We start from the raw sequence: 24,008 nt of genomic DNA on the forward strand, positions 1-24,008 counted from the left end.
TATATCGTGTTTGCGCCCATGGACTACAGAATACCCTCCATTCCAAAAGAAACCGAACTTTTGAAAACAAACAGTACCACTAGTGCCATCTGTTGTAATATTTTACCGGTAGATGGCGTAGTCCCTCATTGACAACTGGTATAAATGTCATGACATTTGGATGCACGGCAACAAAGTTATTGCGTTTCAACTGTCAGTGTGTTGTGTACATCGGTCGGAAAATGAGTTTCAAACAACGAGCTGCAATTGAGTTTTGTGTTAAACTGGGTAAAACTTTTAGTGAAACGCACCAAATGCTACAAAATGCATATGGTGATGAGTGTCTATCCCGTACGCAAGTTTACGAATGGTTCAGGCGATTCAAATCGGGTAGAGAGACGCTGGATGATGACGAAAGATCAGGCCGCCCCAGAACCGGATTATCGGAAGAAAACACCGAAAAAGTGCGTGAATTCATCAAACATAACAAAAAATCGTCGGTGAAAGTTATTGAAATGGAATTAGGCATTCCTCAAACAACCGCATACCGCATTTTGACCGAAGTTTTGGGCCTTAAGAAGGTTAATTCGCGGTTTGTACCACACAAACTCACCGAAGACTAAAAAGTTGATCGAATTGCGCATTGCAAAGATATCGTTAAAAGTGCTCGGCAGGATCGAAACTTCTTGAAATCGATTGTAACTGGTGACGAGACGTGGTGTTTTGAATATGAGCCCGAAACAAAGCGGCAAAGTGCTGAATGGAGAGCGCCGGATGAAGGAACACCCAAAAAAAAGTCGCTTGGTGAAGTCAAAAGTTAAGGTGATGCTGATTTGTTTTTACGATTCAAAAGGAATTATCCACAAAGAATTTGTTCAGCCCGGCCAGACAGTCACTGGAGAGTTTTACTTGGGCGTCATGAAGCGTTTTCTGGCAAGAATTCGTCGTATTCGGTCCGAATATCGCGAAATCGGCAGTTGGACTCTTTTGGACGATAATGCACCATCACATCGTTCGCGACTTGTGACTGAATTTTTGGTCAAAAATCACATTATTCGGTTGCATCATCCGCCCTATTCACCAGATCTCGCTCCGTGCGATTTCTATCTGTTCCCGAAACTGCATTTGGCGATGAAAGGAAAGTGGCACGCATCGATTGATGCCATTGAGAAGGCGACAACCGCCGTCCTAAAGACCATTCCAATAAAGGACATGGAGAAGTCGTTTGACAACTTGTTGGAGCGTGCAAATATGTGTATCGATGCAGAAGGGGAATACATTGATTAATAAAAATGATTTGTTCCAAAATGTACATTGCTTTTTTGTTTTTTTAAAACGTTCGGTTTCTTTTGGAATGGAGGGTGTATTCTACAAGTCAAAACAAAGAGAAATATATATCTATCTATCCTTTAAAATGCTACAATAGCAATTAAAAGCGCCTGAGCTCCAACCTATAACTTTAGCTTTCAAACCTTTCATTTACGGTTGTGTGTGATTTCACGTTTAACAGAGACAGACCTTTTAAGTATTCGTACTTTAAATAGTCTAAATTAGTTAACTATATCTTTTTTATAAAGTTTATGATATAAAATTATTGTTCAAAGCCTTTGTATTTTAATAAGCCTTCTGTAAAATCAATGCATGTGAGTTGTGCTTCCATCTTCCGAGTTCTTTTAAACTATGTTTATATGTTTGTGGCCTTCCTTTCGACAATGAGATCTCGGAAACTACAGGCTCTAGAAAGATGACGTTTTCACTGATCGATTGGAAATTTTGCGTAGATTGTCCAGTTCTAATTGAATATTAAAAAACATGGCCATTATTTCTTTATTACATTTTTTAAGGGTACGCTGGAAGCATTGAAATAAAAAAAAAAGCATCATATCCTATGTGTTATACATTCCAACACCACAATGTTGTATATTGGGGTTGTATATGTTTCGGGCGTTTGTTCCATGGCGAAATAATAGTGAAAAAGGAAGGATAACCATTTCTCGAGTCTTAAGATAAATCTTTATTTTTTGAGTATTTTGCCAAATGAATACCATATATAACTGACATTATAATTAATTGTATATGTAATGTATTTGCTTATTACATACTGCATGTAAGAAGAAAGAAAACACTGGTCATACATGAATTAGAAACTACAACCGGAAGTAGGCTCAAATCTTGCAAATGGTGCGATATTGAAAAAAAAATAATAATCGAAAAAATCTCCCCTTTATGATACCCCTTGCCGATTTTTTTTTTTTTTTTTTTTTAATCAAGACGTCTTTCACTTGTGTCTATAAAGGGACATGTACATATATTGTGAGGAATGAGAAGGAGATTTATGCTCATATGCGAATGATGCGCTGTGTAGAGAGCGCAGTTTCAGCTAGTATTTATATACTTTCCGGGTCCTCACCTGGAGACGCAAATTGCACTATGTGGCAACGTCGCAGATAAAGAACACAGAGTAGACTTACGAATCCATCAAATAATTGCATCGATTCTTGCCAGATGAAAGTTAAAGTCTATGTATATACAGGGTGGTAGGTAACTCCACCGACAAACTTTGATTCCTTATATGAAATGAAAGAAAAAAGTTCTAATAAACATGGGACGAAAAACGTCTCCTTTCAGAGTTATGAGCCGCCGAAAATTCGAAAATTCACGTTTTGAAACTCTGTCTTAGAAACTACAGGACCGATCCCAAGCGGTTTAAGGAATTACAAAGGAAGTAGTATGCGCTCTATCTAAGTATCTATGTTTTACCGTGGTCCGTTATCGGCGAAACGAACTGTAAGAAGGAAGTTGAGGTATAGGGAAGGAAGTACTAATGTCGCGTTGATTTCGCCGATAACGGAGGATGTTAAAACATGGATATTTAGATAGATCGCATACTAGTTCCTGTGTAATTCCTTAAACCGCTTGGGATAGATCCTATAGTTTCTAAGGCAGGGCGTTTCGAAACATGATTTTTCGAATTTTCGGCGGTTCATAACTCTGAAAGGAGACGTTTTTCGACCTATGTTTATCAGAACTTTTTTCTTTAGTTTCATATAAGGAATCACCTCCCAATGTTTGTCGGTGGAGTTACCTACCACCCTGTATATATCAAAACGAATATATATCAGGTGTTCTAAAAATGGCGCCCAATGGCCAGAGAACACTATTCTACAGCTCAAAATAAAGCGAAGATGTTTTATGATGATATACCTCCAGGACCTCCTTCAGACGCTATGGGGAATGAAAATTTCAGTATGTGGCAACGTCGCAGATTAATTTGGAACCATTTTCATTACTATACGAATCCAACAAGCAGTTACATTGATTGTTACGCCAATAAGTGGCTCTAGTGTCAACGTCTTGGTTAAGGTGTTAGTTAATGAGTTATACCGACAAACTGTAAGAGAGATTTCCTCGCATCAAAATAAGTGAGGTTCATAGGAACCTATTGAGAAAAGTGCATAATTTCAGAATTGCATAAATTGTCAAAAAACAAAATTTCAACACTCGCTACTTCGGAAACCGTCGAGAGGCGGTCAATATCAGCGTAAAGAAAGTTATACATACGTAATCTAAAAATGCATATTTCATCAATGTGAAATGAGTGTGCCAAGAAATTCGCTACTGGATATAACTTCCACACATGCTCTCAACAGAATTCCGAAATATGCTCTGATTTTAAAGTTGTTCCAAAACAGGCAAAAGTTAAGACTTTACAACAGTAAACACGCAATGTTTTGGCAGCAAGTCGGAAGCGTTTGGGGCCGCAAGCTAAATGTTTTTTTTTTGTGTTCGGAATAAAGCGCGTCTTGCGATGTATTTTATCACGGTATATTTCACATTTTTTCACGAATAAGCGTGAAACAAACCAGTACGCGTTATTCCTAACATGAGGGACCGTGGAGTTTGTGATCTCTAACATTTTCGACTTCCGCCAGAACGTTCCGTGTTCACCGTTGTCAAGTCTTACCTTTCACCTACTTTGGAACCACTTTTTTTAAGTCACAACATATATAAGAATTCTATTGAGAGCATGTATGTGAAATATACTCTGTAGGGAATCCTATACATACCCACTGCACATTGATGAAATATGGATTTTTGAATTGCTTATGGTTTGCTTTACGCTGATATGGTCCAACACTCCACGCTTTCTCGAATTTAAAACAGCGTGTGTTGGAAGTGTCGTATTTTTAGAATTCTGGAAAGCCCTAGTTCTGAAACTATGCACTTTACAAAATAGGTCTGTATTAGCTTTTTCTCTTATTATGATATAAGGAAGCACCTATTACAATTTGTCGGCATAATTCATTAACACCCTCTATATATCGTAAGATTGCTGTTAGATTTTATTTTATACAATCCTCATTTGAATTTTCTTTTTAACATAGAACAATTAAAACATTGTTTCAACGTTTAATTCAAATTTTGATTTATATAAAATTATATTAGGTTGGCAAATTTGTTAATTTGGTGGCATTGCAGAGTATTTCGAACGATTGCTTCCTCCCGATATTTGACTTGTATAAAATTCTGAGTTTTTTTTTTTTTTTTTTTTTTTTAAGTATTACTTGTTAGATTAAAATGTATACGCTTGTCTGAAGATAAATGGACCACCCTGTATATGCAACGCTGTACACCGCAGTCTAGTGGTTGGAGCGTTGGACTCACGTCCACATGGTCCCCGGTTGGATTCCCGGCCAGTACTTCCCAATTTTCGGCGTCCACCTAGCATCGTGAGGCAAACTGAGGAGTTACATGAATAAAGGACGTGACGGCCACTAGCGATAGAAAGCTCCCGACACAGCGCATCGACCATGTGTTCGTCGTTAGGCTGAGTGTGGTTCAGCCAGTCGCTAACAGATGGCGTTCGAGCGGCTCAGGCCCACAAAGGGCTAGTACGCCAAGTGGTTTGTTTCGGTTTGTACTTCTACAGTGGAGTCTCGTTAATTCGAACTTGGATAATTCGAACACAAGTCCATTCCCCTTGAAAACTGTATTGAAAACAATAGTAAAAAATCGTGGATAAATCGAACTTTTGAACCTAAGTTTTGGATAATTCGAAGTAAATAGAGTAGAAATTGTTTAATGTTGAACAAATGTAAACAGAGAAATACAAAAAAAAAAAAAAAAAGAAATTTTTGAGTTTTACGTCCTACGGTTATGCCGATTGGGCTAAAGGAGACGGTGATGATGAGTAATGAATGAAATGGTGGAATGAAGATGTGGGAGGGAACGGGAGAACCCCGAGAAAACCCACGCACACGGTGTTTGTCCACCACAAAGTTCACTTGGCGGGGGCTACAGAGAAATACAGTTTTAACGTGTTTTCAGTTATCCAGAAGCAGCCATAGGGAAGAGTAATACAAAAGATAAATAGAAAATCTATGTAATAATAAAGATGAAGGTGAGTTGGGGAAGAAGTAAAGATAGAGAACGTGTGCCAATCTTATCTTCTTTCAGAATTGGTTGAAAATTTAAGATGAATTATTGATGAAGTCAACCAAATGCTATTAATACCGTATTCCACGCAATACATGAAATTCAAGATTTATTGACCGTACAGAAACAATCAACTTTAAGCGAATGAGGTTTACGACTTCTTAAAAGTGAGAACAGAATATTCAAATTGTTACTGGTATTTAGTTGTTTAGGCTATTCAATGTATGTTGTGTTGTACGTAAATATATTTTCCATTGTACACGTAGTTTGAATTATGTGGAATCAATGTCGTTTGTTAGTTTGCGGTATTCGATCACGCAAATAATAAGCTGCTTTAAAGGTAAAGTCTACACCATATGAATATGTTTTTGATGCAGAGTACTTTGGTTGGTTTGTTATAAATGTGAAAATGAATGTTGTTGGATAATTCGAATTTTGGATAATTCGAAGTTTTTTCGTGTCCCCTTGGACTTCGAATTAAAAAGAGTCCACTGTATATGCAATGCCTTAACAGGTATCTATTATATAACCAAAAGAAAAGTATTTTCAAAAATCCAATAAAAAAGTATTTTGTTAAACGTCTACATAGCTACATTTCCCTCAAAGTTGAATATTTCTACTTTAAAAATTCTATTTCCTGTTTTAGTTTATTTTTCACATTTTCACACTATTACGCAGGAAATGAACTGAAACAGGATGGATCTTTATGCTTGCAATGTGTTACAGATCTGTCGTCCTTGAAAAGCCAGAGAATTAGTATTTTGCACTATGTTAACATGTTTTTATTTTTTCCTATTTTCCTTATTCGATTATATTCAATACACAATACTATATAATAAAAGAAACGACGACTATGATTACTTACCACAACACTATCGAACAGCTTTCCCGTTGTAGTCTTTGTGAGAAGTTCCTCGAACTCCAAACTTAACTTCCTTATGAACCATTTTCTCACTTTATCTGTATTTTTTAATTCTTTGAAAAGAAACTGGAATATTAAATTCAAAGCAATGCAGCTTTCTTTCTTCGGCAAATCTTTGTTTTGTAGTACTTCCAGAAGTTTCTGTAAATACAAACAACATATTTTTACTTCTACATTTATCAATAAAAATAATCCTTTCTGAATTCAAGAAATAATTAGTATTTATAGTCTTTTCTTTTAAGATAGTCCTCGTGAAGCATAATAACCAGGGATTATGCTACACGGAAAAGTCAGTTTAACAATACACAAATCATCGTTATCATCACAGGTATTTTGCCATAATTGGCAGGTCACTTGCCGGAACCGAAAAAGCTTCTATGTTCCAAGGACTTCCGCTAACTTCTTTGTCTTCACGTAATTTTTTTCTATTTTGATATAGTTCATCAATTGTAGTTTCCTTCACCCCCTCCCTCTTTTTCCTTGCCACCATACCCTCTAGCACGTCCCTCATGATACAGTTCCTTCCTAGCGAATGTCCAAATCAGTTTCTCTTCCTCTTCTTAACAATATTTAAAATCATTCTTTCCTTCCTCACCATTTCTAACACCCTCTCATTCGTTTTCCGCTTCCCGATAAGCACCACCTTCACGAAGACATTTATATGTCGGAAGAGGAGAACTGGGTGCTACAGTGAAGTTTAGAGCTATGTCGGCGCTAGTTCACTACCAGAAGATCCATTCCTTCCGAATCGATCTAAATAGAGTAGCCAAACGAAGAGTGTTGTGGCAGAAGGCAGCAGTTCTCCAGTAGCCACGTTGGCGGAAAGCATAGTGATAGGTACGGTAACTTGAACATTTAGACCCAGGCATGGTCAGATTGACTTTATCGGCTAGGATAGTGCGGGATGAAAGACAATAGGAAACCACAACTTTATTTTTACCTAGTTAGCTAACAGTAAAATGTACGAAAGGGTGCTGAGAAGTTCCTGGCTTTATCTCCTTGCCATCTAAATAAAACACTCAGTGGAGGTTCATATGAAATTTTAGTATCTTAGTATGTAATGGTGCAAATGTAATTTCTTGTGGTTTATGCAACTTTTTGTTGTTGTTATTGACTGACTGAAGCAGTAATGGTAGTGACTCAAGTAAGTTTCAAACCTTTGGAGTGTCGGACTATCATGCAATTTTCGTTTCTGCAGGGAAAATCTGTAAAGGACATTTACACTGATAGTTACAAACATCAGAGGAGGCAGTGTCTTTCCTATAGGAGAATCAAAATCTTTTTAGTTTCTTTAAAGACTAGCTATTTCATAGTTGATGAGAAACTTTGCAGTGGCCAGATTCCAACCTCAACCGACCTGGCAACACGTTGATGCTCTACATGATCCGATCCTTCAGAACAAAAAACAACTATTGAGCATCTTAAGGAAGCGTGTTGCGTTCATTGTAAGTAGTATTTTGGGCATGCGCAAGTATCAGCGTCACCAGGTTATAGAAGAATTTTTTGTGGACGCTTTGTATACTTCATAAAGACAGTAATTATTTATCGATTTATACTTTATTCTGCGACGTAAATAAGTTCTTTCTTCGATAGGAATTGTTTTTCTTCCTACGCAATATGACAAAGAAATCTTTCATCGTGTTTTTCTATATATATCGAAAACGTTACTTTGTGGTGAGTACATTTAGTGAGCGACGAAGCTTCTCAGTGTTTCTCCCTGACTTATTAATATGTGAAGAGTATGTTCTATGGTTATTTGGAACTGAATTAAGTGTATTCTCCAATCATTCATGGAAATACTAGCTAACCAGATGTTCGAACACCAGAACGACGCCAGCCACATCGCTTTACCAGTTCGTTATCTAAAGGTTCCCAGGCCCAAGTTATCGCAATGTCTCGTGCGTCGTGGCCAGTGGACTAAAATTAACGTCACATCTTCTTTATGTTCTATTTACATGTACATACAGGTGATTTAACCTAAGTGCTTTTGAGAATGAACTGCCAACATTGATCAGTCGATCAGTGCAGCTCGTATCTCGAACCTCTGAGTTCGAGGAGTGTTACCCCACGTTTCGAGATAGCAACCACGCATGTTGCATCGGGCATCAAGTATAATGTTGTGCTAAGGAGTATCCGTTATTAGCCAGTCAAGGACTTAGTTATGGTTAATCCCAATCAGTGAAATCCCAGGTTCTCATACCTTGTGCGCATAAGTTATAAACGCGCCCTCCAACATCATCATTACACTTTGGAGACTACATACTTTTGCTGAAGGCTGATGTCGACTCTTAAGGATGTTTTGGAGCAACAACCATATTACTTCACGGGATTATCCCGGTGAAATTTCACCATTGCTAATCCCCCAAGTGCATTAATGGTGTGAGAAAAGTATCTTTAGTGGAATTATAATCATAATCTTTTCTACCGATATATAAAATTAATTAAGGGCTATAGTGTAGTGAAAAAGCAAAGTGTGATTTTATTAATGAAAATAATTATACCTATTCAGTGTTGACTGTTTTCCGCTATTTTTTTCATCTATAGTATTTTAATAAATAAGGATAGTGTTATTTAATCCAGTGTGTTTTTGTTGTTTGCGTATGGATAATGTTTGTGTGCGTTGTGGTCTGAATGACGTCTGATCGTCCGTGAGGTTTCCGAGACGCAATATCCGAACCTCTCGGCGCCTAATGGTCATCTTATTATTGAGACCGGCGAGCAATTCGGAAACGATTTAGAAATCCCTTTTTTGGAGATGTCCTTCAACGTCTTACTTAGGTAAGTCCAGGTCTCCGGAAAATACTCACTGGCAGGACAACGGAGGACAGACTACGGAAAGCGGTTACACAAGCTTTCAGCAAAGTGGGTGCCGAAATGTCTAAACAGTAATTAGAAGAAGGAACACGATTCAAGATAGATAGTGTCTGATGAAGCCAAAATGTTAGTTGGCGATACTGTAACATGTATGTAGATTTTTATGTGAATATATTGTTTTGCTCAGCAAATAGTTTGTTTGTGTTTAAGTATATACAAAGCAAAGCCTCTACTTATGGAAAATATTAAAGAATTGTAAGAATTTATGGATGCCAGTAGTTAACAAAGCGACGGAAAATTCTCTGTAGAGAATATTTTATATGCATTTAGTTCAAACCAGTTATTTTATAAATGACTAAATAATTCAATAAGTCAATAATAAACCATTATGTTCTATTTATAGATTAATAATAACAAAATTTATGGACAATTTTTAAAATTTCTACCTTCTTTATCCACACAACCCTAGTAGAAAACTGTCAGCAGCCATATAAGATGATGTGATTATCAATACATATTTCTATCTAGATGGCAGAATTTTGTAATAAGTTGTAGCAACTTTTTAGTTGTGTATTTATTTATTTTTGGTACAGAATCTAATAATGTATTGTCGCAGAATAAAAGTCCTTCTAATGTTTATTTAGTACAAGGTAACCAAAAAAGTTCTTGCCGTCCCATTAATCATGCATTCACAAAGAAGAAACGAAATTACACACATGCCTGCGAAGCGATCGGGATTTGGTCTGACCATCGATCTTCAGTAATACAGGCACGCTGCGCACTTACAGCAATGAAATGAAATCTTTGGATTTTACGTCCCGCGCTTATGCCCGTTAGGCTAAAGGAGACGGTGATGATGAGTAATGAATGAAATGGTGGAATGAAGAAAGTGGGAGGAAACGGGAGAACCCCGACAAAACCCACGCACACGGTGCTTGTCCACAACAAAGTTCACTTGGCGGGGGCTGGGATCGAACCCGGGACCCTAAGCACCAGAGGTGAACGCTCTACCATTCAGCAATCATAGCTCATCCCATGTCAAAGAGAAATGGAGGTATTGAAGCAAATTGTTCGCATATGTGTGTTGTATGACTTTAAAGTGGACCTGTTCGTTGCCGCATATGCCAGGCATTTGTGGAGAATGCTGTGAACGAACGCATCACCAGGTATTGGTTCCACCGGGTGATGAGTGCCTTTCGGCTGAACCTCGCAGTAGACGACATGTGTTGGATGAAGAGGCAGCGAAAGTAACCATCGAGGAATACACTAGGTTAACGTGTGATGAACTTGGTTCCATGTTTTTGCCGAAACAGTCAAACTACACCGGCAAGTCATACAAGTTAAGCAAGTGGGTACCCCATACACTGTCGGCAGCCAACAAGGTACAACGACTGACAACCTGTTTGTCCTTGCTTACTCGGCACATGAACACACACATCTTAGATCACTTGCTCACTGATGAGGAAAAAGCAGTTCCTCTGACACCCCCAACGCGTACCAGACATTGGTTGTCATCACGTGACCCTGTTCATCACACCTTAAGACCATCTCTGTACCGGCGAAAGGTTATGCTCTCTGTATGTTGAAATTGTAAGCGAGCGGTGCATGACAAAGCTCTTTGCTCCTGGTCAGAAGATCACTGCTAACCTCTACTCTCAGCAGTTGCAAAGGATGTACCGTGCATTGCGGCAGAAGGAGCCAGCATCGATGAATCGCAAGGGTGTGCTGTTCGTGCAGGCAATGCCATGCCACATGTGGCAAAGAAGACCCGGGAGATCCTTCAGCAACTCGGCTGGAAGACACTGCCATGTACCATATTCACCGGAGTTTGCACCAACAGATTACCACATGTTTCATTTCCGCGACAACAACCTCCCTGAGAGATCCTTTGTAAATGAGGGAGACCTGACCAGAACGCACTCACGGACTTCTTTGCATCGCGACCGTCGAGTTTTATCACTAGAGAATTGTGCAGCTGCAAGAACGTTGGCAAAAGATGTTGGATGCTGAGGGACATTTTTTCGAAACCTAAAGGTACGTACCGTCAAATACATCACTCTTTCTTTATCACTGCTCAAGAACAGCAAGAACTTCCTTGGTTAGCTTGTAATTTAAATTTTGTTAAAATTATTCACAATGTTATTCCTGTCTTTGGTAATTTTGGTAACTGAAACAGTAGTTCAATGAATTAGGATTAGATTTCTTGGCTCTCGACATCTACGGCCATGTTAGCACGTCGCTTATCAGGAATGACGTCCCTCGGGGATCACATTGCCTGGGGAATTGCGGAGGAAAAAATGGAAGCGGCTTGGGACCATTGTGTGAAGTACAATCCCAGATTTGCCTGGTGTAAATGAGGAAAACCTCGGTTAGGAAGGCTCGCCTGAAAAAGTTTTTACAGGGTGTCTATTAAAATTCCAAAATGAAATTTCGTGACCTTTTCTTTACCAAATCAAAAAATTTTCTAACATTTTCAAGAGCGAATTTGGGTACGAATTAGGCCGAATTTTCATCCATGCGATACAAACGTATTTTGCTTGCGATTTGGTAGCGTCTAAAGCCGACAATAGACATTTTAGGTGGTGAATTTTGACGTTTTATAGAACAAAATTTTTCAATCTGTACTTACATTTGCACAGTTAAAAAAATCGTGACCCAAAAGCTAAATTTCGTGACTTTCATGACCGTTTTCTGATTTCGTGACTTTTTCGTGACATTCGTGACCGATAGACACCCTGTTTTACATTTTTTCGATCGTGTCCCCACCGGAAATCGAACCCGGGACCGCTTGTACCAGAAGCGAGAGCGTTAGCGACTCTGCTATTCGAGGCCAGAGTGGTTCAGTAGAGCAGGAAAAAGTAGTAATAAATAAATAAAATAACGAGTGTTAATCTACAGACTACATTTTTACAACTACAACATCAACGCCACTTACCTGTGGAAGCTTGTATCGTCCAGTGACAGGTTTATCTGGTGGACCAACAAATGGAATCTTCATGATATATCGTGTAAACATGTACCATGCTATCACAATTGTGCTTACAACACCTAGTAGAAAACAGCATACAATAAGGAAGATGATAAATGTAATTTCCATTTCGTTAGTGGATGCGGGTGAATTCAATGCAGCTTTTGAAACCTTCTGTTCATTGGATATCTAGATATTAACTACAGTCAAGCTTGACAGTAGGAAATTATTGGTTCTGGTTTAAGATTTTCGGTTGATATGGAGTTTTCTTCCATGCTTTCAGTTTATTCCTCTTTTTCGTTATTTAATCTGCATTCTGTACCTAAAGAAAGAGATTATAAAAGATAAGAAACAGGGATATTTCGTCTACTATGCAGAGGTGAAACTTCAATCTTAGATCCCCAAACAATTCTGGCAGACCCTTCTAGAATTACTTTCTCCATTTTATTATACCTTCATATGTGACATTTATAGAAATTATTTACTAGATATTTGCTGATAGATGGTATGGGATACATAAGTTCAATATAACTTTATTGCCTTGTATTTCAAGTCAAGTGATTTAGTAATAAAACTCCTAAACTGAATCCTGCTCTTTGTGGAACTATCCTAGAAGAATTAGTGAAACATTAATTTTAAAGTTTCCTATAAATGCACGAAATAATGAACTTCCAAAGAAACCATTGACTGCTTAACACAATTCAGCCAAAATAGTTCTTAGGAAAAGTACGATCTACCGATTAAAAACTGTTGATTACTTCCCGCACTTAAACTTTGAAAACTTATATTGATTTATTACAATATGAGTTGTACATTATGACATGACAATGTATGTCATTAGCCTACAGTCATGGTTTTAGTGTCATTTTGTAGCAGTAAAATACAGTTTTCTACCTCACACCTAAAGAGGTGGGTTCCATTGGTAATACGGGACACATCCCATCTGAAGTCTCACTTGCTCTACAATGTCTTTAGTCTTACGTGGATCACCTGAAGATTTGTTGTGTCTTACCGATCATCCAGTTTCAATAAAAAACTTATGCCACTGATAAATAGTAGGCCTACTGGGAGGATCTTTAGCATACTTTGTACGAAAATTACGTTGCACAGTTGTCGCAGACTTAGAAAAAAATGAAATGAAATCTTTACGTTTTACGTCCCACAGTTATGCCGGTCAGGCTAAAGGAGACGGTGATGATGAGAGATGAGTGAAATGGTGGAATGGAGAAAGTGAGAGGAAACGGAAGAATCCCGAGAAACCCCACGAGCACGGTGTTTGTCCACCACGTCGCAGACTTAGATTCTTCAAACCAAAACAGAGAGCTAGCACGCTAGGGACCAGTAAAGGCTAAACAGCCGATAACGCTTGCGGTGGCTTGTTTCTGAATTAGTGTACTACATGAGTCAAAACTTGATGCATTTTGCTACAGAATGACACCAAAACCGTGTCTGTAAGATTAATGAATAAGTAATGTGAGTTTTCAAAGTTGTAATGCCCTTTTTGATACACCTTATATATATTGTAAGGATCACCACATCATAACAGAAGCACATGTTAATACAACACGTGTTATTGATTACAAACAATGAAGCAGACGAGAAGTCAACACGGAAGATACCGGTGGAAACGGAAAGGTGACGGACCTCACGAAAGGACCCGAAGAGGACAAATAAAAGCGCAACCACGGAGAGACCGGGCATCAGTCGACCAACTGATCAACTAACCATCACCTGCTCTGAGGTCGCATTGGACTAGGGATCCCATCTTCAACTGAAACCTTGCGAGGCTGCCGTGAACTAAGGGGGCTATCCACAATCTCACCTACAAACCTTGCCAGTGTTCTGGATGCTGCCATGAGCGGAAGGGGCACCCGGCAAAACATCGATATCCCTTCATCTGGTCATTAAGGAAAAACACTATTTACTCTTTGTAATCAAAGACATTTGTAATTAGTACTTTGTCATAAAGTTGGTGAAGGGAAAAGACTCGCCCGGACCGTCATTTAGTCTTTACCTATAAAAATCATTGCGTGGTGGAGGCGCCAGAGTTATGTACGGGGCGCTCTTTTTATTTACATTTTAGCAGGCACTGATGAGGTCAGTATCAAAATCCATCTAAGTTTCATTACACCTCCCTTCTTTTCTTTTTACCTTCCTCGACTGCGATTTTATGCCGGAAACTAGGTCAGGTAAGCAAACATATAAGTCAGAAAAAAAAAAAAAAACAAATATGACAGAGGGTGCATCTAAAGTCTTTTAACATGCCTCATTTGACTAAATATTCGGGACACGTGCATGAGGACCCGGACAGTTTTTTCATGCTATTCGATCATATGGCAACCATGCAATCATGGTCACCAGCTAACAAGGAAATTTTACCGATATATCTGCAGGACACGGCATTAGATCTAGTGTTACAACTTAAAATCCGAAATCAATTCGAGACGATGACTTATGAAACTTTGGAATCTAAATTAGTAGCATTAAGTAGACCGAAGGTTCCACCATATAAGGCGGAACAGGAGTTATTCGAAGTCCAACAAGGAACAGATGAGTCCATAGATTCATATTTTTTTGGCGTAAACTCCGAGCAATCAGGCAGTTATTACCGGATGCGTCAGAAGAGCAGAAGATCCATCATTTATTCTTGGGATTGCAAAGGGATTTTCTTAACAAGATAACGTTAGATAGGTTTGCAACAGTAGACGACTTACAGACTAAATTGAACACTTTGGAAGCCGCCAATGACCTTTTAAGAAAAAGAGAGCATGCAGAGCTATCACAAAAACTGCACATGCTATACGGCCAAAATCCTATACCTAACCCGCAGAATATATCATATGCATTACCAACTGAGCCAAAGATAATGTATCCTATACAACAGTCATACCACCATACCTATCCTATACAGACGCAACCTGTCACACAACCAATGAAGAATTATGTACCTGAATCCCAACAACAATTTAATACCTATCAATCGAATCAATCTTTGACGAATCCTCAGCCATCAGTACATAATCCTAAAGAATATCAAAACATGACTGACATACATATATACAGGACAGATAAAAAGTAGAGGCAACCTTGTTCTCACGTCAGAGAGTTTTGTCTCAGCAAGCGCCATATCAGTGTTTCGGAAAGATGAACAACGTGAAAGGATAAGATTATATTGGCCCGTGGGCGAAGTACACAACAATGTTTTTAAGGACTTCGCGACGATCATTTTGCCTAAATGAAGGAACCACTTTGAGGAAAGCACTATGATAATGAATGTGTCTATTAGTTCAGAAATATTATACGTATTTCGCACAACAAATGACCTATATTTGAAGGTATTACCTCGGTATTCGCTGCTGTAACTGAGGACAATTCTTGAGAAAACCTGTTAGGATGGACGACCAACGGATTGGAAATCAGGCCCAGATTAAGAAGCACATAAGTAAACGCATTCGCTCTTGGTGTTGCATGCAACGACAGTGTACAGGTCCTCGTGAATACTCTGTCGTGACACTGTTTAATTTGATACTTCCAAACCAGAAGTTAGAGTAAGCATCATCATAAGTTGTCTGGCTGTAAGGATGATGGCAGATCAGTTTGTCGTTAGCTCAGAAACGAACCGATTTTAGTGTAAACGTGGACAAGAAAGAAAAAAACACTTTGCGATTTGTGCAACAATTTTTCTATGATGCACCAAAACATGCCATGTATTCAGTACGTAAAATGGAAGTCACAATCATTAACAAACAAACAAACAAACAAACAAAAAAAAAGCAATGGAAGTTTTAAAAAATCATTGGGGAAAACCACGTACGTTTTCCTCTACAATGGCAAGGGAATTTATTGCTGATGGTCAAACTGTCACCGTAAATTTATATTCGATATTTTGGAACGCCTTGGAAGGGGTCTCGTTTCTCTAAAACCTGATAAGAATATTCTGCATCTAGCATTTGCATTTGGTTCCTTCGGAACAACAATGCACCTGCTCAATTGGCAATAGTTGTAGCAAAGTTTTATTCCAAAACTGTTGTGTATATCTAGTCAATCACCCACCCTTCTTTCCAAATCCAGAGATCAAAATTTCTGGTCGCCAGGTCGCCATTGGCGACTAGAAATTTAGACCTGGCGGCCAGTGTTTCTGCCTAATTTCACAGGACTGTGCAGTTTCTGTTTCGCACGAAAATAATTGTCACTAAGTGAGAGAAAACACGGAATGTGAAGTCTTCACAACGTTGTAATTCGCTCCTCCTTTCCCACCCTCATTAACGTTGAATCAGATATACTGAAAAAGATTTACAGTGAAAACTTAATTACGAGATTAACAAATTTGCTTCCAATTGTCACATTTTGTTCGGCTTTACCTGTAAGTACTACTTCATGAGAGAGAGGCTTCAGCAGTCTCAACAGAGTTAAGATTGCTTACAGGAATTCACTGAAGACTGACGTATACTGGATGATTTGCCGACAATTTTCATCAATGGCCCTTCACTTAAGAACTTTGATCCGAAACCTGCAATCGACATCTGATACTTCAGTGCCAAGAGAGAGCGTTATACAAACGTGAAGTCTTAAAAGTAAGATATTTTTTTAACATGTTTATGAATTGTCCAATTCACAATTGATTATCTAGTTTTGAAATTTTATGTCCTGATGTAATCTCTTCCTTTGTCAAACCAAAAACCGTGGGGGAGGGGCAGGAACCTCTCATAATTTGTACATAAGAGATGCTGGCGACCATCATTTTTGAATTGGCGAATGTATCTGACTTTGAAACTTTGCTCCATGCAAATCTATTCCCCTCTAACAATTTATGTTTCTAGAAGTCCAGAAAGTATCGATTTAAAACAAATCCATTGAAAAACCTTTGCTTTTAGTAGACTTACATCTGATTTAAAGTACTCGCCTGGGTTTGAAAAGCCCAACCCACCTGGGCCCATATGGGTTTTTTCGGGTTTAATAGTTTTTTTTTTTTTTTTTTTTTTTTTTTTAATATTTCAATGTTTTAGAGGTAAAAGTGTTAAAATTGTATTTATATTTCGAGATTGTCATTGTCACAACTTGCGACAATTTTCTATTCACTGCTGTTTTGAAAAAAATGCCCGCAATTTTGAAATTTCACAATGGATCGCCATGAAAATCTATACAGCAAATTTAGAATATCTCGTGCTTTTACCCTCAAATTATAACTTAAAAGTCCAAAAATTGTACCCTATAGCGTGGATACACGCTTTTTTGAAATTTTAAGTTGGATCGCCACCAAAATTTAGTGTTTGGCGCTACTACTCTGAAAATTTCAACTTAAAAGATAGAAAATTGCGCTTTGCAGCGTGGATACACGCTATTTTTTTTAAAAAAAAAAAAACCTGAAAATTTAAATTTAAAAGACCGGAAGTTGTACCATGTAGTGTGTGTGATAGAGGCAGACCAACTAATAAATGTACATTGAGTCATTCCAGGAGGCTCAAACACGTTCGCTAAATATGAATACCAAATACATTAATTTAAAACAGAGATATATTCATGTTTTATAAAATAAATGTTTCAAAACGTTTTATATGAAATAAATATTTTCCACCGTAAAATAAATGGTTATTGTTGAAGTTCACTTCGGATATTTTGTGTGTTCAATTCTGGAAATTTCCCGAGCACTTCTTTTACGACGGGGTTTTCCAGAAAAGGCAGCTTTCTTTACTGTACATGGAAACTTCCACTAGTACGGAAGTTAGAATTCGGCACTTGAAATAGTAAGGGTAAAGACATACCGAAGACACAATCGAGGTGAAGGTTTAAGTCACAGTCGCTACCTCGATACTTGCACAAACACATGGCTTCAAATGGGTAAGAGCATGCCGAAGGTATACGCTGCATCGCGACCTAGAGGTCGACCGCGAGAGTGAATTAGTGTCGCGATGATAAACAAATGAGTTTGTTTTTACATCGATGTTCAGCGGAAGCATCGCTGTGGCTCGTGTTCTCATTGGTTCTCCTTCAAGCGCTGCACGGAATGAAGTCTTCATTTCTTTAGAATTTCAGGGGCCGCGGTGGCTCAGTGGTAGAGCGTTCACCTCTGGTGCTAGGGGTCTCGGGTTCAAACCCTGCTCCCGCCAAGTGAACTTTGTGGTGGACAAACACCGTGTGCGTGGGTTTCTCGGGGTTCTCCCGTTTCCTCCCACTTTCTTCATTCCACCATTTCATTCATTACTCATTATCACCGTCTCCTTTAGCCTAACCGGCATAACCGTGGGACGTAAAACTCAAAATTTCATTTCATTTCATTTCTTTAGAATTTCATCTGCAAAGGATTGTGTGTGTCTATGCTCGAGAGGTTTTGCTGCGCTATTAAATTTGATTATGAAAGACATATTAATAGAACTAGTGAGGAATGTTCCAGCAATATGGGATAAGAAACACAAACAACATCATAATAGGCTCATTTCAAATAGAGAATAGAAGAAAACAGCAACTGAAAAGGGAATGCCAAATAAGTTATTCATATTTATTTGAGAATTCTACTGTAGCTTATTATTATATAAGGCAGTGGCGATTACAGGAAAAGGGGCTTTGAAACTTGTAAATTGTGGAATTTCTACAGAAAAAAAGAAGCCACTGTTAATTATACCTATGCTTTAAAACTCCACGCCCCCCCCCCCCCAATTCCAAGATTAATAAAAAAAAAGGGCTTATGATATAAGGTAAAGAAATACCTGTAAAGATAGGCACGTATCCATCGGGAGAAAACGGCGAATAATGGAACTGCAGTAACGAAACTTAATTTGCTGAAGTTAATACCCACTCGAAAGCTGAAGACATACTTAAAAAAAAAAAAAAAAAAAAAACTGGAAAATGATTTCTCGCCTGAATGCTGAAAGAGGGCATTCCTTCAGGAAAATTGGAAGAAAAGTAAAAGTCTTTGATTTATTGATAGAGATGGACAAGAGATGAGACTCAAATATTTTTGCAAAACAAGAGACGAGACTTTGACATTTCTCGTATCTCGTCTCGCGTCCATCCCTATTTATAAACTGTCTGGTTCTTTCAATTTCAAAATGTGGTTTCGCAATGAATTTATGACGGAATAATTTCACACGCATCACAGTAATGTTTCTCCTCCACCTGAGAACTTACAGCGAGGGTGGGACCTCCTCGCTATGTGCGCCCTTCATCCATCTAGACCTAGACATCGAGGTAGGGACCGTGACTTAAACCTCGACCTTGATCGCGAGATCTCTTCAGTATGTCTTTACCCTAAGTGTTATGTAGTCTTCGGAACTCCGAGCATTAAGCATCTTAAATTTGACAAGAATTGTTATGCTATTGCTGGTGTTTATTCTTCAGAATGCTTATTTGAGAGTAGCATCAAATGACTGAACTAAACTGTTGTTTTTGGAAAACCAAATTTTACTAAAAAATAATAATTACAATTATAATTACTTGTATGTCTATAATTATAATTACTTATGTTACCATCAAAGGTAAGAAATAATACTAATAGTTTTACTAATGTATTTACTGGTAGTACCGGCACCTATGGCCTTAAACCCGTCAAACGTATGAGGGATAACGTCCCTTGGCGTCGCCAGCTCGGCCAGCACACTATTCACGGAAAGTACTTTCTAAAAAGCTGAGGTACGATTTATTTATTTATTTATTCAATGCATTTAGAACTTCATAAAGATTTTATGTTGAATATTGTTGTATACCTTACCGTGAAAGCATCTAATTCGGCAAAGGAAAGCCCAAAATCTGATAAAAATCATTTTCAATGTGATCACCTTAGTTGTATCGGTAAGTCTTTACTTTGACTCCAACTGTGACTTTAATCGGTTCTTATAGGTTCAGTTCTTATAGGTTGTATCAATAATATACTAACAGAAAGCTCAAAAACCCAAGTGTTTTCTTTTTCTTAGTGAGTAGAACCCTATTCTCTGTACACCTGCAGCTATGTTCAGAACACAAATGCTTGCTACTTCCCCCAACCATGCGATAACCTTGTGCGAAGTAGTTCCCTCCGTTTGCCAAATATTTCGATTTTTATAACCGCTTATTTAAAAAAATGGTAATTGTTTAGTAATGGGGAGCCAACACTAATGAAGACAGAAAAAAAGTGCCCTACGGGGCTCAAACCCGCCTTCACTCGCTCGGCAATACTGTCTGAATTAAAACTTATTAACCTAACCTAACCGAATGTGATTAGAGTATCGCAAAAAAAGTCTGTTAAAAACCTGACCCCCCCCCCCAAGCTAAATAGCCAAAAAATTAAACGTAACTTCCGCTCTCCTCAAATATTATCAAGCACACAAATGAGTATATCATCAATTTTTTCCGGTAAATTTTCAAAATTTTGCCAGAAATGGACAACCAACTTCGCAAGTTAACTCTTTATTATCACACCAATATTTTTAAATAAATAATATCTAGCCTTCATTTCAAATTATTCCCCCGAGGAGTCTTCAATAAATGAGAATGAACGTACTACTGCAGAGAGTGGTAACTCAGGCTGACCCAGGGCCACTCCTGGAAATAGTCACCGCATCGCACGGTTTTATTCAATCTCCGCAAGTAAATAACCACATACCAAACTTAATCCTACATTTTATTCAAGACATTCATTACATGAATTAAAGTTACTTTAATAACGGCAAAGTTATCTTAAATTGTAAAATAAACTTACCAGTTCCCAAAATATTTTTCATTGTGCCTAGTTATCATAGTTATGTAATAAGGCACTACAAAAGTTTCCGGAATATGACTCATTATTTGTTTACGAACTTCAAATGTTAATTTACATAGACCTTGGATTAAATTCTGAATATTTCTTAGTAATACGTGGGCGTCAATTACATTCTATGAAACATTCTTTTATGAACAATTATGTTAACTAATTCTCGTTAAATATTCATTCAAAATGTGATTGCCGTTCTAGCTATATGATTGGAAATCGAATTCTATGGATCACTGTCTATTAAATAAAATTATTAGTTGATATATTACTGACAGATATTACCAGTATAATTTAACTTATGCAGACTTTTACACACATTTATATATTTGCCTTACCAATATATTTCTCTACACCAGCTGATTTCTTACGTCTTGTCAAATTTTCTTTCTGCTATTCTATTTTTTTACTTTCTTTCTTTCCGCACTGCCTTTCACGTTCACTACACTACGCGAGTTTTAATTTTCATCCAAAAGATGGCAACCTCTTTCAGAAGATGTTGTGGAAAGTACAAGCGTGAGACATCTTTTTTAAGTCCTGATTCTCCTTATATTTTAAATTCTGACTTTATTTTGTATTGGATTTTTTAACGGATTAGTTAATTAAAGACATTAGAGGAAATAAGAAATATTTCAAGGAAAATAGACCAAAAACTTTGTATAAATTGTGCTGAGTTACGTTGCAATGTTGTTAACAGCTGTGCTCCTTCGCCTCATTCCGAAACTGTTTTGGTTAAATTTGCGGAATACAACGTAATGCAAATAATGCAATAAATTGTTGTAACTGGTAAGCCAACTATTGGAAACTAAAACGCGAACGTTGCTTTCATACAAGCTATTTATTGTAGTTTAAAGTCACTGTGCCTAAGGCAACCATACGTCCCGTTTTGAGTGGGACAGTCCCGGCCGCCCCATCTGTAGATGGAAAAAGTAGTAATTGTCCCGTTTTATGTAAGTGAAAAAGTAAACAATACACCCTTTACTTTTACTCCTTACAAAGATATTGATAATTAAAAATAACAAGGAGGAAAAAATCCATAGTTCGCAGTACTGCTCGAAAGGCAGCAGAGGTTTTAACAGTTGCTTTGTTTAGGTAAACAAGAACCATTGACAAGAACTAATGTACGAGGTGACCTGTTTTTTTTTTTTCCTCCTCTTTCGAGGAATTTAAATTTTAAGGCACAGATCTTATCTCATCCCTGTTTCTCATTTCTGATGATTTTCTTTTGTAAGAACGATTCTCTTTTTTCTTTTTCTTTTTTACCTGTCCCGTTTTCAGCTGAAAATTTTATAGTCATCCTAATCTGTGCCTTATTCCGTATCAGCTTTCACAAAATTTAGGGAGTATAATACAATGCGTAAGTTCAAGTTATATATAAACTGCTATGCCTATTATCGCAAAGTAAAGCGCAGATCATGCATAAACGTTTCGGATGAGCCGTATCAATTTGCATGAATATTGCTCGCAAAATTAATATTGCCGTAAAGTTTCACGATAACAAGGATAGATACTATCAACGTTCAGTGGATTAGTGAAGAGCACAAGAGTCTTGGTCTTGCAGTTTTTGCAAGAGTCTTGCATGCAAGACCAAGACCAAGACCAGGTACCTCGATGTAAGACTAAGACCAAGCCCAAGACTTGCGCAAGAGTCTTGCACAAGTACCGACACTACTTGAATTTTTTATATATAGAATGTAAAAAAGAAGGAGATGGATTTCTTGGCTTCAGTAAAAATGTTGCTGGAGTGAATGTGTCCCAGTAGTTTATGCAATCCGTATGAGTCAATCTGCCCCTGTAGCATATAGCTACAGTATGTCGTCTTCTGAATTGATTGTTCGCGTTTTCTGTAGATATTGCTCGTTCCCAATGCACGCAGGTGTCATCTTGCGTAATGTGAGCTTTTTTAGTGGGCAAACACTGTGTGCGTGGATTTTCTCGGTGTTTTTCTGTTTCCTCCTACTTTCTTCATTCCACCATTTCAGTCGTTTCTCATCATTACCGTCTCCCTTAGCCTTGATGAATAATTGTGGAACGTTAAACTAGATACTTCATTTCATTTCAAAGCATATTAGTGGTGTTCTTCTTTCAAAACTAAAGAGAAATGTAGCATTGAACATCGGTAATACCGTACACCATAGGTGTCGACTACATATGTATGGCCTTGGCTTTGAGACTCAAGCACCCGTTGGAAATTTTTAATGTGTGCTCATAAAATTAATATCGAAATAACATTGTCATGACATTGACAAAAACTTAGTGTATGTGCCCGCAATTTGATTGAATGCTTGTACGCTGGCAAGTTTGGACGGATGCTTGTACGTTGAATAATTGTTTATTAATATAACTTTTAGTCTCCTTAGGTATACGGCACATCGAGGATTGAGCGATATGATATTATACTACAACAATAGATCTATATTATAAAATTGAAAGTGACTATTTTTGTGACTACTAATCTTTTGACCACCTGACCGATCTCTATCAAATTTTCAACATAGATGAAGTTTGGGCCTGGGAGTGTTTTCGTCATTTCACTTTGACGGTAAAACTTAGGGGATGGGTGAAGGGGGAGTTATAAAATAATAAATAAAAGTTAATAACTCTTGAACCAAACGACCAATATCGATCATTTTTTTAAAACATATATGAGGTTCAAGCCTGGAATGTTTTATGTCAGTTCACTTTGACGGAGCAACGTAGGGGAGGAGGAGGAGAGGGAGATATACAAAAATCAATATAAATAAAAATAAAAGTGATAAGTTTGTGACTTAATAACTCTTGAACCGATCTCAATCAAACTTTTAACATGTATGAGATTCGGTATAATATATAAGAAAACTTAATAACTTTTGAAACACCCGATCGATCTTGATCAAATGTTCAACATAGATGAAGTTCAGGACTGGAGCGATTTTTATAATTTTACTTTGATGGTGCAAAGTAGGGGAGAGGCAGGAGGGAGATACATGTAAAAAATAAAAAATATGTGACTGTCTTTGTAACTTCACCACTCTTGAACAAACAAATCGATCTCAATCAAATTTTCAACATACGTGAGGTTTGAACTTAGGGTGTTTTTTGCCATATTACTTTGACGGTAGAACTTAGAGGAGGAGGAGGGGAGGGGAAGTGAACAAAAATAAATGAAACTTAATAACTCTTGAACCACC

At 37.7% G+C, this 24,008-nt stretch overlaps 1 protein-coding gene across 5 annotated transcripts in view; it reads right to left on the bottom strand.

The window, feature by feature from the left end:
- Positions 1 to 21,542, bottom strand: part of Pdzd8 (PDZ domain containing 8) — a 110,432-nt gene extending 88,890 nt beyond the window's left edge. For 2 of the 5 annotated variants that reach the window (XM_081752863.1, XM_081752864.1), the window contains exons 1-3: positions 21,177 to 21,541; positions 12,087 to 12,441; positions 6,281 to 6,478 (exon numbers count right to left, since the gene is read on the bottom strand). In XM_081752863.1, the coding sequence (XP_081608989.1) occupies positions 6,281 to 6,478; positions 12,087 to 12,248 (360 nt within the window). In that variant the 5' untranslated portion in view covers positions 12,249 to 12,441; positions 21,177 to 21,541. The other 3 variants (XR_014130755.1, XM_081752861.1, XM_081752862.1) reach the window with 3 other exon arrangements.
- Positions 21,543 to 24,008: the final 2,466 nt, after the last annotated feature.

The sequence above is a fragment of the Thermobia domestica genome, chromosome 3 (assembly GCF_964235325.1).
Source record: "Thermobia domestica chromosome 3, izTheDome1.hap1.1, whole genome shotgun sequence".
Classification (NCBI taxonomy): Eukaryota; Metazoa; Arthropoda; class Insecta; order Zygentoma; family Lepismatidae; genus Thermobia; species Thermobia domestica.